The sequence below is a fragment of the Opisthorchis viverrini genome (genome assembly GCF_000715545.1).
Source record: "Opisthorchis viverrini unplaced genomic scaffold opera_v5_409, whole genome shotgun sequence".
NCBI classification, from domain to species: Eukaryota; Metazoa; Platyhelminthes; class Trematoda; order Opisthorchiida; family Opisthorchiidae; genus Opisthorchis; species Opisthorchis viverrini.
In genome coordinates this window covers 358643-375832 of record NW_008752066.1, presented here as the reverse complement: position 1 = coordinate 375832, position 17190 = coordinate 358643, and the positions used below count along the sequence as shown (strand labels likewise).

The window sequence follows — 17190 nt, the reverse complement described above, 5'->3', positions numbered from 1 at the left end:
AATCAGATTTTCCTTCTTTGCGAAAGATTATCCCTCTGAATCTCGAGGGTTCTTTTCTTGAGAAATGATCGTGGGACTAAAATTTCCGCGCCGCCTGGAGTCCTGGTGAAAGTGGTAATCAAGAAACTTCCAGCCCAAGTCATTTTGACCTCTTTGTTTCATTTCATCATTTTGTCTTTCTCTTTTCGCCGTTCATCCCGTTTGACTAAGTGTTGAAACAAAGCATGATCATCCTCATCAGTTTCCATCGAATAGCTCCAGAAACTTCTGTCGTTGGTTTAATGGTATCCCGTTCAAGCCACCCAGATTAAACTGCCCAGGGCAGCGACTTGCAGCTTATTTTGGCACTCACCTGTAAAACCGCAAAGAAATCTTAATAAACCAGCAATAGCTCTGTACATAGTGACCTGTTCCCTGATTTATCTGTTACATCAAACTACGCTAATGGACAGCCGTGCAAAATAGGTAGATCAAGTAGATCATAAGGTTGACGGAAACTCGGGGTCTGCGCCTACCTGATGAGCCCCAAGAAGGGCGAAACCGGTCGTGGGCTGTCGAAGAGTTTTCAGCAACCTTGCGAGTAGTTTACTGCGATATCTCGAATATCGTGCCAACTGGATCATGAGGTGGCCTGTGTGCTACACATTTAGTTGTAGAATATCATAAACGAGAGATTCAGTTGAGTCTCTCGTGAAAACCAAATTGATTTGCATGTACAATCATTTGTGATATGAACAAGGTAGAATATAAGCCACAACTGGAGCTTTCCTTGGACCAATGGTATTTCTACTGTGACAGCACGTGAGTCTCCAACCCAGCTACTGCACTGACTGGTAAACTTTAAATTAGATATATAACGCACATTCCCAATGTTTATTTTATCAGGAGGTTCCTTCTATCAATGGGGACTCTTAGACACCCGTTGTGACTGCAAAAAATACACGGGAACAAAATTCAATGGACATGCAGTTTGTTTTACATTAAGCGCTGCAACTCTTCAGCTTGTCTTCGGCAAATTCTACACGATAATTGTGATTCTCTGAGCAACAGAAGGGCTACAATGTGTTTCACTCCACATAAATCTTGTACCTAGCAAATGGGTGTTGTATGATGAGAATAGGCCAGATCATGATGGTCTTATTTGCTTGCTAGCACATGGGTAGCTGCATATTTTTCTGTCTAGAGAAAACGGCTAACGTGGTCCGTGGTTACGGACTTTCGGACAGGCGAGCAAAACTCTCATTTGCACCTTGTTTGTAAAACTGAGTATCCACCTTCTCCTTGAACGCGTCTTCCTGAACTTTCCAGGATATTTATTGACTTTTGCTCAATTGCAAGCAAATGCTACAAAGCGACTCCACAAATTCCTAAATAGATCTCACTTTTCAAGAGACGCGAAGCGGATTTACGAGGGAACATACTACTCGCATGCCCCCAATCAGTAGTACCACCGTTACTTGTACTTAGCAACCAGGATGTACGATGAAAATAGATAAAATCTTACCTACCTGCTAGCACATGGGTAGCTACATATTCTTCTCTCTAGAAAAAACGGCAAATGTGGTTAGACCGTGCTGTGCCTATTGTCAGGTTTCTCTTGTTCTGTCGAGTCTTATCCTGGCATCAGAATTCTACCTGAAGGATTTCGTTGGAGTGATTGCATAACTTAGTGGGTTCTCAGAATGCGTTGCAGTCGCATGCAGTCACCGCTTCGTAAGTACCGATTCAAAGAGGAGACACCAGTCGCCCATTTTGCTATGGGTATCCCGGTGCCTCCGGCACTCACGTACTGGTGCCCCATGAATCACCGATCCTTTGCTTGCAAGACCTTCATCTGATTAATGTGTGGGCACGCATTGAAGCGGAGCGTGGACCAGGGCCTAAGCACCACAGTAGTCACCCTGCGTCCGCTTGATCGACTTTAAGCTAGCTGGTTACAAACGTTTAGCATCCATGGTTTTGGTGATGTATTCATTCGAAATTTTTTTCTATTAGAAATTCTCTTATAAGCAATCGATTACCCTTGCAATCAAGCTGATTAATCGAGTTTCTGACTGAATGACCTATTGGTTTTTCACTCGTATAACCACAAGCTTTGATAACCGGATCTGTACAGAAGGAATATCTGGATTGAGTTTTTAAGTTTTATGGATGTATTTTGTCAAGGCACCCAGTACAGGTATGCTATGTACTGGGCAGCTTCATCGGATCACATACTGATATGTGTTCCTCGTCAGTGGTCTAGTTAGTCAGCATTCGGAATGCTTTTGGAGTGATGGGGCGACATTCGGTATGCAACATTCTTCTGGCTGATGAGATGCAATGATGTATTGCGGTACGGTCAGTAGAAGCTGATTGGTTAAAATGATGTACTAGCTTCGTTCGGTTATACCACACACTGTTTACTATTTAAAGTGCCTGCCTTTTCAGAAAGTTCACCGGGATGTTTGTCTTCCGATTCGTCATATTCTGCATTCTGAATATTTGCCATAGTTACAGCCATTTGCCGGGTTAGTTGAACGCTTCTTTAGAGGTATAACAGACGTGATTATTATCAGGGGTAATCTAGGCCTACTGAAGTTTTCCTAGAATCATTTTCCCAACTCACTTTGAGGCGAAACTTTGTCTGTTCCCAAACAGAAAAACATGGATACTTTAGAGTCAAACAAGGACAAAACAGTTTACGAGCGAGATGGCTTCCGGCTCCTGGCCCCCGATTCTTCAGGTATCGAGTCTCCGTGCAAAGCGAAAACCGGTGGCGAGTGAAGGTTGTGTCAAATTCCACGAGGCAGGCAAATTTTCGGAAGTTAGTATCATGCCGAATCTACTGTGTGACGTTGGTAGCACAGTCAGAAAACTCAGTGGACGCTGTGCTGGGCAAGGATTGTCTTGCACCACTGCCAAAACGTAAGCATAATCTTCCATAGTGTATCCATTAGTTGTTGCTTGAAAGAACCGTTTTGAGTGTCTGAATACCTGCTGCAAACCCATTTTGATTTCTGCGCCGCACAGCACATGTTATATATAAGAAATGTGGTTCTGGATGGAAATTTGAAATGTATTACTGTATTACATATGCATATATACACGTATATATTTAAGTAAACTGTACTGTACTACGTAGCACCAGCTTTTCAGGTAGTTATGAATGGGACTTTTCTATCATATTCACCTGATTAAACAAGAATATATACGGCGTCCTTTCCATCGGTGCCGGTCCATTTTCCCTAACCCTGATTAATTGGAACGCTTTCATTATTTCCAAAGCGAGTCTTCTTTGTTACGGGACCACATCCAATTCAAACTAATCCAGAGAAGTAACGTATACAAGTCACGTTATCCAGGCGCAGTGGTGGGATATTCAATACCACCGGTACATGAGTACTGTTTCCCCAAAGATGCGGGATGGTCCCCTGCTTCGTCAATCACCGAAATAACTGTTGAAACAGCTTGTGTGGAAGAACTAACTATCTTGTCTCAATACCCTAATCATTCTTTGTGTGCGATTACTTAACAGTACCAATTTACCGTATGGTTGTGGCATTCAAAATGCTACTTCAATAATCTAATGTTGACGCATCACTCAGGACGAGTATGAACTGAGCTACCAACCGAGATATTTAGTTCGAACTAACCTAGTGTTGGAAAAAAGTTAGCCTCAGTGACTTGTCATAACCTCTTATTTCACGAACACGTGAATGGAATGCTTCGTTACATCGTTGAGCTTTACTCTTTGACTGTTGTCTGCCTAATGCCATCTAACTGCCTTACGAGAATCTCTGACAGTGATAGTCTGATGAACCCAAGCGATTAATCAGTCTTCTACCTGTATTTTACGCACCTTATATGGCTGTGTTAACTTAAGTAGGAGAGTTATCAAAATAGTCCACTTCGTAACCCTGTCTCCTAGGGTTTAACCAGTGGATCTTCACTTTTCTGTACGTTTAACTGAAGAAGTTCCGTATGTACAACGGTCCGCCCCAGTCAGATGACAAAAGGGAGTCAACTGCGTATTGGATCAGTGAACGGTTGTATCCTAAGGGTTATTTTTGGAAGCCAATTTTGAAAAACATATTTATGAAGATAAACGTCGACCGCATTGAAAAGGAAATCCGTCACATCCCTGAACTACGTCTCCAACAACTGGCCGTAAAATGGAGATGCCTTGATATCTTAATTAGCTATGTAGCTCAGGCAGGGGGACAGTGAAGTAGCTAAATGACTGAATTGACAAATGCTTGGATCACTTAGTGAGTGATGAACCTTGTTCCTGTTATCTGCCACCTTGCACTTGACCGCTGTTACGGATAGATAACGTCGAAAGGGCTTTTAAATGTTTGAATATACGAAAGTTGCATCCCCCGAGAGACAGGGAAGGCGATACGAAGTTTGTGTGAAAACCAATCAAATGATTTGGGAAACTGGGATGCGACAGAAACCTCAAGGTGATGATCGCTCACAGGAAGATTACGAACAACCGGAGTACAGACAGTTTCTCAATAATGAACGGAAGTCGATTCACTTCGGACTCTAGGTTGTCTAAGGCCACTTTTGGTCTATCTTGCCTTGCTATGATGGCGATGCTCTGTCAGTTTGCTGCAGTAGGGAGACAAGGGAAAACTACCTTTTGTACAGTGCATTCTATATTCTTTTTGTTACTGTGCTCGTAAGAGGCTAAACACAAGAAAAATTCATTCCCGTTTAGAACTACTAAGACGGTAGCATGAAACAGCAATGCAAGGACAAACTGACATAACAGAACCGGATAAGGAAGGTTAGAATTTCCTGGGTGATTAGTGTGCATCACGATTCGCATGTTATCACTGTTCACCTTTTAGATGTTTCTGCTGTTTCTGCTGTTGCAAAAGAACGTTCGAAGGTCCCTCCGGTGTCAATGTACGTATTCACCATTCAAACTACTTTGTGTGGGTCACTCTAAATTGACTGACAATGAACAATCGACTTTACAGGGTGACATTCTGATGACCAGACACGCCTGGCCCAAACCCTAACTTGATGCGCGGCACAAACCAACAGGTAATAACACGCCCGTGCCCGTCCGTTTGCACCACGCAATTCCCCTGACAAGCGCCATCAGGAAACTATTATGTTCCCGATTGTAACAGGTTTCAGGTTGGAACCGTAGCCTATCGCCTATGCGTAGTTCGTAGCACGTATGAACATGACTTGAGCTCACACCTTTGAACATGCCCAGGTCACAACTTACGCCACGTCCAAGAACAGCGAACGAGACAACGTAACCAAGGTCAGGTGACCATACTGACGCGCACGTGCTTCCAAGGCCACTGACGCTTCAGTGTCAGCGCGCAACGGTTCATATACGATTTGAATCCCCTTGACTTCATCATTCCTGCTTAACGTGAAAAGACCCGACTTGCAAGTGTTCCCAAATCAATCTGTACAATCCGCGCTACCTTGATGCTACCTAGCCGGGCCAGTTTTACATGGGTGGAAAAAGACTCTGTGGTTTGAGCACCCACCCAGAAAACCTTTCAAATTTCTAAATTGTCTCCGCACAATTAATGTGCAGAAAACCCGGCCTCAAATTGAGGATTCCTGCGTGATATTGTAGTATGGTTACACTATGCCGGTAGTGGGTTGGGCCTTTGAATTTCACTTCATCGAGAATTTCAGAGGCAGGGCACATGGTCCGTGTTTTCTACGTTGCCAACGAATCGACCCTTCAGCACATTTTTTCTGGATCTATCGTTCCGTTGGCGGTCGTATCTCATCTTTAATTATATTGAACTAAGGCGCAGCCTCATTGTTGTTGCAACCGTAACACGCACAGTGTTACTGTCCGCCAAGAGCCACCGAATACCACATCAATCCTTTCAGGCTTTGGCGTTCTAATTTGTCGCAAGTATTTCCCACTTTCTCGTCATCGTCCCTTCCAGGTCTGGTCTTTTTTCGCGTCCGATGGGTATTGCGTCATCGGCAGACGAATATGTTGTGCTACTTGTTATATCGACGTTCACCGGAAGCCTGGTTATTCTGCTAAGAAGGCGGTCATCAGCATATGTGGCACTGCATCTCGGTTGGTGACTTCCCGTTTTCCCTACTTCCGACTGACCTAATAAGCCATGCGTTCATCGGCAGCCGTTAGGGGTTTGCAGCAAAAAAAGTTGTTCGTACGGTTATGATGATTCTGCTGTGATACTAACTTCAAAATACACAAAAAATGAACGACTCGCTGTTTTTTGTTGAGAATTCCGTCCAAGAGAACGAAATGGTGTCCTCCAGCACCGTGAGCACGACGAATCGGTCCGAGTTCAAAGTCGAGCGCACTTTGTCCGGTCACTTTGAAACTCAGATCCTATGCCGTTTCTGACTGGTGTATGTGATTTGCATACAATTTGTTCGCCTGCTTGTAAGCACACTGAACGGCAGAGTCATGGAGATTGGCTGATTGGGGTCTTGCGGTTCTTCAGCTTGCGAATTTGGCTATTTTCTACTGCAAAGTTAGTTTTATGCTACGGATAGTGCTAAACTAACTGTCGAAGCGGTCGCGTGTTCTACACCGACGTCTAGTGGGAAGCAACATCTGTTTGATTACCAACTGGCATTCGGTCCTTTACTGCCACTAGTTCGCTGGACAATACAACTCTTCCAGCTGATATTATTGTTGTTGTTCAGAACGCCAAGACAAGAAGTTTGGGGGTAGACTAATGTGAGTTCTAAAAATTCGATGATTTATTGCAAAGTGAGCAAAAAATGTTGGGAGCGAGAGTACACGTCTGACAAGCAGACAATCCTATGATGCTGTTGCCGACAATCGCTATGTGCAGTGTCCGAGTTGCTTAATTTTGCGCGCATTCACGACAACACTCCCTGTGGACAGGAGATCACCCTCTTTTTGCACTAACGAAGTATCCAGTAAGATAAATGCAGATATAAGTTGGCTGGAAGTCACTTGACGAATCTAGACTGCTCACCTATGTTTTTGAGCTCCCCGGTTAACTTCGTTGTCAAGTCAACGTTTCGGCTTCGGAAGTCCACAGCTATAAGCATATCGACGCAGTTCGCTTAACCACTGATCTGGAGTGATGGTGCTGATATCGTAGAATCAAATCCAGCACCTGAGATACATATAAGTTGGCTTTCAATGTCCGCATTAAGGCGCCCATAGAATAACGGGAAGAAATTTGCTGTTTGCTGCACCGCAAATGTCGAGGAATGCCCAAAGTACTTCTACACATGACAAGGGAGTGAGCATTTGGCAAAGTACGTACAACCACAGATCGAAGGTTCTGAAACAACGAGATGATGCCGGCCATTGTTAAACACTGTGAAAACCGTTGTGTTCATCGGCAGACGCAGAACGACTGATAAGTCAGAATACTTACCCTATCGGAAACTATTTTTCAGACCGACCTGGGTAGATTCGGACAGTATGAAAAATGACATAGATCTAGTTCTTAGATAAATTAGGCATCCCACCTCCCGAAGGATGAGTCTCCATCCCAGTGACGGATATTCCTTTGCTCCGATTGTCAAATCAAATTTCGAGGTTAGTAGCTGTTGCACAGTTCAATACGGCCAATCACTCAGAGTGCATTTATGTGTCCAAGGTGATTTCGGTGGAATTGGCGGTGTCAGTGAGTGTGGATGCTCAAAGGTGCTTACCAAGTACAAAACTATAACTTACCGGGAGATTGATGTTCCGAAATATGTGGACACAACACAGAAGGTTCGTCACTCCATCCCCAGATAGCTTGCCATGTTATCATTAGTGGTGGTGGTCATGACACCAGTGGGACTAACAAGCGCTTTGAGGATATTTGGAAAGACCCATGCAGATTATTACATCTTGTTCTAGACAGCCCAAACAGATTGGTGTACCGATTTATCACCGTACCTAAAGACTATCCCAAAAAATAAAAACGTAATTGGTGAGGTTGCCGAATACAGATGACCGGGCTGTAGTGCTTAATTGTTGGTTTGTTCACCTAATTGGTAGTTGGGTGCATCCAACTGCCGAGCTCGGCGAACAAATCAGCAGTCAAGAAAACCTCTTTTACCAGTCTGGGCGTAGTTGGCACATGGGCTGCTGTTGACGGATCGTGAAGATAAAGTAGGTTGCCCCGCGACATCGCTAAAATGAACAGAAAGTGTGGCCCGTTGTACCAAGCGCTTAAGATAATTGCTTCGCTCTGTCTGATGAATCCTCATGGAGGTTGCCTCTTCAGGAATATCCAGGGCGCCCTGATAGTGTCGTTTTAAATCGCGTATCTTGTATGCTAGAAGTCCTGGGCCAAAATCCTGACACGGCCTAGGTTATGCTCTGCCCGTGCCAACTGGACTCCAAACGTTACATGAGGATACAACATGTACAAACAAGCCGGAGTATGATGATGGTAACTGTGACTTGGTGAACTCATGTACGTACATAGGGATGTAACGGCATATACTACTGATGAAGCATGCAAGTAGTCTATGGTCAGGTGCCAAGCCTCGCCCCAGCATCTGATAGGAGGTGAAGGTCATTGCGGAAATTATGGATCCGCTTATCAGAGTTAACTTATTATGCCTTTATGGCCAATTAACGTCCGGAATGCGTAAGAGTGTAAACTTTTGCCAACAAACACCTTCACAACAAATGGATTTCCTGCTTTTACGAGTAAGTGTATGTAGGAAACAGGCACATCCGCAGTGACCAAAGTCACTCGTTTGGAAGGAGTATTTACAGAATAGGTTGTATGTTACTGGCAAACCGGTGACACAACTTCGCACACTGTAACAATATATGAATGAAGCAGTTGATCATGAGTGCAACTTCATGATTTTGAGTACGGCCATAGTTAATGGGGAACAACTTCACACTTTGGCAAAATAGGTCTTGCAATCAACCACGGAGGCTCTAACAATTTCTGTGTCCTGGTTGTAAATACCTCCTTACTAAATAATACCGTTTTCAGGACAGTGCTTAAGATTCCCGACAAAGATGGCGTGACATCAGGTGGAAAATACTTGAAACTGACTGAGTAGTTATCGATTTCGAAAGCGGTCTTAGATAAGCCGAGTTGACACGTGACTGTGTGGTTGTCAATCCACGTAGAATCATTAGCAAAAGCCGGGGGGTGGGGGTGGAAGTGCAGATCCCAACCCGACCAAAGGTCACAGCATCCCTCATACACAACTACCTTAGCACTAGCTCATCCACACAGGCGGACAGAAGGTTCAAACGACGTTCAAGAGGGACCATCAAATGAACCGAATCAGAAGAACTAGACCCTAGGCTGGATCCAAACACACGTAGGTTTCCCCACCGACCCAACACTTGTTCAACCAGTCTAACACACAAAAATCCCTCGGCCGACACCCAACAGAGATTTAGCTTGACTTAGCTAATTGATTCTCCTTCCGCCTTGAATCTCGACCAACCTCGGAACCTAGTCACTTGGCCTGACGAAGCTTTTGTGTCAAAAGCGAAAACGTTGCCAGCAATAAATTTACCGATTGTCACCACAATTTTTCGAAGACGATGACGTGACATCACATTTGTACATGCTGAATTGCGTTGGAAAGCCCTGCTTCTCAACTAGATCCATAAGCTCTTGAAAGTAAACACAGTTAGCTCGCTGGCATTGAGGGAAACACTGCTAATTTGGTTTGTATAGAAGGCCGCTGAGCTTAGTAGTTTGGTTGCAGGCGTACGGTCACCAGTTCGCTTGACGTCATTAGTACGCAGTAGATCAGTGTTGCGTTAGTGTGTAGTGACATGAAGATGTGAACGTTCATGTGCTACAAATCTTCCCCCAGAGGAATTCCTTCGTTGTTTGGAGTTACTGCATTACATCATTGCAAGTAAAAACCACAATAATGGGAATTTTCAAAATGTCACTGACGACGAAGTGGATGCTATTCATCAGAGACCCCTTCCTTCAGTTGACTGACAATCCCCCACCCCCGACGTAGAAGTTGGCGAATTATTTAGTGCGGAAAGTTTCCGAAGCCTGACCTAGTTATATTGCCACTGTCTCTCGTCAGTTTTCCTTGGGGCGGGGGGGGGGGAATGCACAGAACTGTGTTATAACGATTATGAGCTATATTCGTCTTGCATTTTCCTGGCGTTTTAAATTAACTAAACGGCAAACCAGACAGTTGTGAACTTTCGTTTAGTTGCTATCCTAGCAGGAATCAGCAGTACCCTATTTTGTGTTTGACAGGTATCAAACAAGTGCGAGATATTACTGTAATCAATTTGACGGGTGGAACAGAACAGATAATTCAATGGAAACGACCAAAACATTTAAACAAGCACTGCAACGTCTACTACACTGTGCATCAAACGACAAAACACGGGAAGGAACGATTTATGCTTTTTAATTCTGAAGGACCACATGTTGTGGAGAATCTCAAACCAAGTGCCGTCTACTCGTATGGGGTTCGTGCCCACTTGAGCAGTGTCAGCGGCGAGCTATCCGAATTGCGTTCAAAGCAAACACAACCAGGTAGGCTGGTTTAAAATATTAGCACTATTCCGTGAAGAAATGGTCTAGTCAGTTTTTTGTTGAATAATAAAACTAGTCGAAATATTCCCTTATCGGTCTCAGCCTCATTGAAGTTTACTGGGTCAATTTGTCGAAATATGGGTAGCTCGGGTGTGTTTACTGGTGGTTGATCAGATGGCAGTTGATCTGTTCACAGTCAACTGCGCACTGACGATGTCTCCTCGACTGGGGACGAAACGTTTGCAAGCCAGTTGTCAAGCTCGGCGAACAGATCAACTGCCATCCGATCAACCACCAAGTTTACTGGGTATTTAGGATATAAGACGGGGTACCCTTAGGTGAAAAAAGAGCCTTGCACCAACACTTGTTTCTTGGGCTAATTCGCCCACTGAGACCAGTGAATATCTAGACGCGTTTTTATCTGTAATTCTTTCTAGTTCTGAAGCGATAATCATTAATCAATTTATGTTCAGTCAGAATTACCTTCCTCAAGGCACAAAATCTCTAAGAATTAGGGTGTTTGCCTTTCCGTCATGCATATTGTTGGACTTGAATTTAAAGCTTCAAGAGTGCGAACAAGGTTGTTCTGAAACTGTGATGTGTACAGTAATTCCTATTCCTGTGAGCATTTTAATGTACCATTTGTAATTCGAATGCCATATACACTCCGATTCAAAATGGCGGGGAAACGACGCGTCTCTCTGTTCCCGTTTTTACTGCAGTTGTTATCGGTGTAGACAAAATAGAAAGTTTTGACATGAACGTACGATCAGGAAAAACGAACTTGGTGCCGTCGTCGCTAAAGGAATGCATATTGTGGTCCCTATATGGGGACAGGCATTTCATCGTTAACTTACTTGATGATTTTGCGTCTGCGGTAATTCACCCATTTATTTTTGTTGTGCTATAGATACAAGAGTTAAGCATCCGTAATGGTGTTCACAGAAGTGTCATGCGTCTCCATGGGCGCTAAACGAAACAGTACTTACGGTCTAGCGAAATTTTAGGGAAAGTGAATTTTAGGTCCATTTTGGGCAGTGCAGCAGTGGTATATGAATGAAGGAACGAATTTCGGATACCTGCCTATTCATGCGTTCGAACTCCCAAAGTGACAGTTGGGACAATAGGATCTGAATGAACATTTCCTTGCATTATCACTAGTCCGGCTTAAAAAAGTTATTCACCTACGGTATAGCGCCGTCTCCTAGCGCTACCTAGCGCAGAAAAACTAAGCTAGTCAGGCGACTGTCTGATTTACAGACTGCCAGGATCCACAGGTTACGTACGTTACACGTTTTGTACAACTCGTTCAAGAAATTGAAACAAAACGGAAAACTATGAAAACTCACCATGACGAGCCTCAGAACATCCATCCTAAGTTAGAAGATCAGGGATTACTAGGTGATTATTGACTTCAGTTGGTTTGGTGAAGTTGGAAAACATATGAATATGTCTCACAGTTTATCCTGAGCTCGCCCCCAGAGACAGTACAGATTAAGTGCCTCTTAGAATAGCTGAAGTTACCAGTGATCTGCTGCCAACTTCTTTGTAGCCGGATACTGAACAGTGTCGACCAAGAAGCTACGTCCACTTAAAAATGTCACTCAGAACTGCACACGCCCTCTCAGCAACTCAAAAAGAAAGGTCAAACTGTATAGAAGCATGGAGATTCCGTGGGTGCACTGTGCTCTTTTGAACGGTTCAATACTGTGTTTTTCTTACCAAACGAATATTCACCACACCGCCATCTAATGATGATCTTCAGAAAAGGGTCTCTCACTGTATCGACAAAATAATGTTTCAAATGCAAAAGAGGTCCTTGCGAGAGATAGCCATCGTGTGAATGAATCCTTTGAAAAACATCGAGACATTTTCTTTTTGTCCAAATTTAGTAATCATCCAAAATAATCCCGGTCCCATTTTACATCAGTTATGCCCTGGCTGTCAAATCCCACTGATAAAACATTAATCCTTCAGTTCACTCTAACTGGACACGAACCGTTTGGTTTTTTAATTCGTTTGTTTCTAATATTCCTGTTAGTTTATAATAAATCAGAATAGTTCTATTTGGAAAATTAAAAAACGATTTAAAACAACTTATTTCCGGATGTTTCCACCACATAAGTCGTATTGAGAGACCAGTTGGAAATCTTGTGTGATGTTGTCCCTCGAATATCAATTAGGCTATCATCTCCTTGTTTTTTGTTTTAAACACACGATTGAGTCAGTAGACCAGATGAGTGCTGTTTATGCTGACCGGAGCAAGTTCCTGTTTTAACACCTTGCAAAAATACCTTTCCTTGCCTAGGCAAGGATGTAAAAGTTATGAAAAATCCTGCTTTTCCTGATATACTAATGATGCTGTTGATTATTCCTTCAAATTTAAAGAACCGGGAGAAGGGTGTGTTTGATGTTCAGCTCACATGCGGTCGCTCCTCATTTGGACACAACGCACCAGCCGAGTCACACCGTTATCGAGTGGAATGCTAACGGAATTCGGTTAGGTTCTCAGATCAGGAAGAACCTGTTCGACACTTGAGTGTGAATAATTTTATGTCTACGTCCCGCTGTGTGACGCTACCATTTCGGCTGTTGGACTTGGACCAAAGTAGCTCTTCCTGCCTCCATTCACGTAATATCCGTTAAGTTATATAATCTTGAGCTGGAGTCCACACCAGTGTGTGGTGTATTAGTTGAACTAATCAATCACAAAAGGTAAGCTTCGTTTCTTGACCGAAGCTTAAAACTGAAAATATTATTTCGTCTGTTGTTCACAGACCGCTTCGTGCTTTATTGTTCAAGCCAATTAACTTTCATTGTTACCTCATGTTTGTCCTCAATTACACTCAACTTATATTCGCAGCTCTGCCTCCCCCAAAGCCTTACAACCTTCGAGTTCAGTCACTGATCAGGGGACTAAACCTTACCTGGGATCTTCCGATGACGGGGGAACCCCACTTTCCCCAGTCGTATTCTGTGTGGATCGGTGGAAACGATTATCCAGTTGCCTCTGGGAAAGTTCAGTCGTTTTCTGTCTATGGGCTGAATCCCTGCAAGTTTCACACTGTTACCCTGCGTACTGTGTCAGCTTCTAATAAGACCAGCTCGGAGGCTTGTGGTTGTGGAACCACGGAGGATGAAGGTCAGTTTCCGTATTTAGAACTGTCAATTTTTCACAACTGATAAGACTTCATTTATGTCCTCTTATTTTGGTATTACAGTGCAAATTATTCTGTTTGCTTCAACATTTATAGGAATCGCTGGTCTCACGTTTTGCTAGCGTTAGAGTACATAAGAGCCACAAGGGTATGCGGGTGAACTCAGCTTGAATTACAAATGGGGTGGATATTTTTTTATCAAAATGCTGTTCAAAGGCAGTGACTTTTGCAGTTTTATCGGCTACGGCTAAATGTCTTGCCCGTGTTCGTTTGAGGATAGCTTAACATTCACTTTTGGCCGATTGTGGCTCCAAAGAATTAATATGGCACAGTTTAGTTTATGACAGAGTGTGATGAGATTTCATTCACTTCACCTGTTTTTTAGCATCAGGCAATTGAGGAACCGCACAGGGCAAATTTGAATTCCGTACACTATTCACTTTTTCCATATCTACAGACAAGTTGAAAGGATCAAAGTATGCTTGAATCAACCGGTATGATTTATGTCTTCCAAATGACAAATAACATAGGTGCGCAATGCGTGCCTGATAAGCGTGAGAAAAGCGTGAGAAACGAACCAGCGTCATCAAAACACTGCTAGTTTCAATTACCTCACTCTTGAGGTCAACCGCAGAGTCGCAAATTATTTGAAACTGTCGGAAACCCAACCATAGATACTGGAGTGTAGAAACGGCTGAAAGAATCCGAGGGGAGGGTTTCGATACCTTTGCAAGGTAAGCTATTTGCTACCCTTGAGCCAGAGGCTTCTGACTGATGAGGTGTGAACTACCACTTGGGCTACATGTTTACTTTTTACTCTTAACCACACAGACATATCACACTGCAATAGTCCATCATTGGATGACTCCTTAACTCACTTCGTCAGTGATGTTAGAAAAATCTCTTCCCCGAAATTTACCCTTTAAGAAGCTACGCACTTCTAAAACAGGGGATGTGCCATGCCATAAAGTGCACAAGGCAAAATGAAATACTTTATTCTCCAAACGTATTCAGCTAAAAGACGGTCGTGTATCGGAACCCACCAGACTTTTTCCGAAGTATTAACTGCCATCCAAGGTGAACAGAAGTACTTCAATGTTTCCCGGCAATTTTTTCTAGACTTGAACGCCCGACAAACATTTTGACGGTCACAGTGAATCATGGATGGGTCATGTGGTGAAAGCGATTCTCGGTAGACATGCAAACAAATGTTACGCCACCTGTTTTTGTGAACGCTTATCTTTAACATTTTAGTGGCAGTGCCTTTTACCGAGCCCAAACCGTAGTAACTGAAGTTTCATATGGAAATCTGTATAGAGCACAACGTTTGGGGGAAATGCAAAAAACAATGTTGACATCTCTGAAACACCTCTCGAACGGCTACCGCAGGTGACAACTTGGCAACGCTGTGTGAGGGAAGGACGGTGTATACATCGGTACACTGGTCTCAGTGATCCTCGGTGAATTTAAAGCATTGCTATTTGGTGTTAAAGACAAATTCAAAGCCGTTAATCTTGATCTTACAGTCTGCAGAATCAAAACGCTTGTGGGAGCATCCAGTCGGCAACCACGAGTCATTCAACTGGCCTGTACAGTAGTCACCATTTGTTGATGTTAGGGTTGGGTTACGAACTCCAAAGTCCGTACACGTATGGAGCATAAATGTGTTCGGTCCACTGGTGACAAGCAGTTACCCGTTTTCAAAGTGGCTCATTTGACACGACCGGTCGATTAACCTGCGACAAACAGCATCCGTTTGCTCCTTTTTCCTCGGCTTAGTTGCGTGTCCGCATCTCTGACACACTGATTTGGCCCTACGCTCAATAGCTTTTCAAATAAAGCTAAACAAATCGCCAACAGTCAACCTGAACAACCCACCAGTTGGTTGGACCAGGAATCGGACGTGATCAGGAACGGTGTGTTGCTTGGGTTGGAGAAGTGTTTTCGGATAAAAAAGTGTCCAGGACGTGTCAGTTTTAGCTGGCCTCAGCTTTACAATTTTCCAAACATTAGAAGTTAGAGTGTGTTTATCGGTCGTTGGTCAGGCTGTGATTGATCGGCTTACCGAGCTTGAAAAACAGTTTGATAAGGAACTCCCACTTTAGTAAAACCCTGGGATACAAAGTAGAAGAGTTGCAGTATCCATTCCGAAAGACAATCTGTTTTAGTTCATGGCCAATAGGAAGACGCAAGAGCGTAAATGTATCCGGTATGCCGATCAAAGAGGAGAGTTTCCTTGCATTTATCACATGGTTTCTTTGCTCTCTGTCTCTTTCCCAATGACAGATTCTTGTGACGGAAGATGGAAGTGGCCCAGAAGTCGCGCTACTGAAAATCCATTGTAAAATCTACGCAAAATCATTTGGAACGTAAAGGTCTGTCTTCGCATGTCTGTCACTACTTTACACATAGTTCACAACTTGGCTCTGACCGGTGTTTATCATTCTGTATCACTTGAGTGGAGCTTGGTAAACGTCGTCCTTTCCGCTCCAAGGGTACTAAAAACATAACAGTGAAATATATGCTATATTTAATTTGCAGCTTTATAATTTGTTGTTGTCGCTTGTAACATCTGAGATGGGACATTCACAGATACGCACATTCCATTACAAAATCTCTGACGGGTTAAGCGGCACTGAGTTAAGCAGTTACTTATCGCAACTTCAAGAATGTGGTCAACTAGCTGCATCAGTGATGGCTCTGAATTCCAAAAGTCAATTTTACTTCTTGTAGCTGATGCGCATTCCACTTCACGCACAGCTAGAACGCACGGGCGACAACAAACAAGATCGTGTTACTTTCATCTTATGCGACGTGTATTCAGGTATCCCTCAACACAGTGCCGATACAGCCAACGAAATGGAATGCTAGACGCTAGTTTGTCACAGTCGAAGTTGAGCGGAAGCGGTACGAGTGAACTTCATTTAAACTACTGTCAACTACCATCTGGAGAAACACAGGAAAAGAGTAAAGCTGACTTTCATAACCACGGAAGCTTTAAACTATTGCGAAATTGAAAAAAATATCAGGCACATCACCTGAAGAGGTCAAATGGCTGGTTGACAATGTGTCAATGGGACAAGCCCCACTAAATGCCTGAATTGGTAAAACTTGGATATTGGGACGGGCGGACCAGGACATCCGGTGGACAAAACGTGGATTAGCCAGGAGTTTGGACATGTTCCCCGAAAAAATATATTTTGGATTTTTCGTACTTTGACTATCATTGTTGAAGCAATTCGAAATAAAAGTTGACGGTTATTCAGAGATAATCGTTGTAGTATGGACTGAAGACAGCTTTAGGATACAAGGGTCGGGATGCGAAAGTCATGGATATCCTGCCTTCAACTGACCTTCACGAATGAGTGAATAGGTCGATGAAGAAACGTGGACATAGAGAACCTGGAGGGATCGCCTTGTCGGATAACTTCCATCAGCAATTTTTGTAACAGTTATGCGACAGTGAATACAGTTTTGACGGAGAGACATTCAGGTAAACTGTTAGTCAGAGGATATATAGAGGTTACTGTTGAATACGAACTCTTCATAATTTTTTA

At 43.4% G+C, this 17190-nt stretch overlaps 1 protein-coding gene across 1 annotated transcript; it reads left to right on the top strand.

Annotated features, from left to right (window-relative positions):
- Positions 1 to 11232: 11232 nt before the first annotated feature.
- Positions 11233 to 13617, top strand: T265_15254 (hypothetical protein; the record flags this gene model as incomplete). Its single annotated transcript, XM_009177281.1, has 2 exons — positions 11233 to 11352; positions 13443 to 13617. Coding segments are annotated over 2 exons (294 nt in total), but the record flags the coding sequence as incomplete, so codon positions are not given.
- Between the last annotated feature and the right edge of the window lie 3573 nt (positions 13618 to 17190).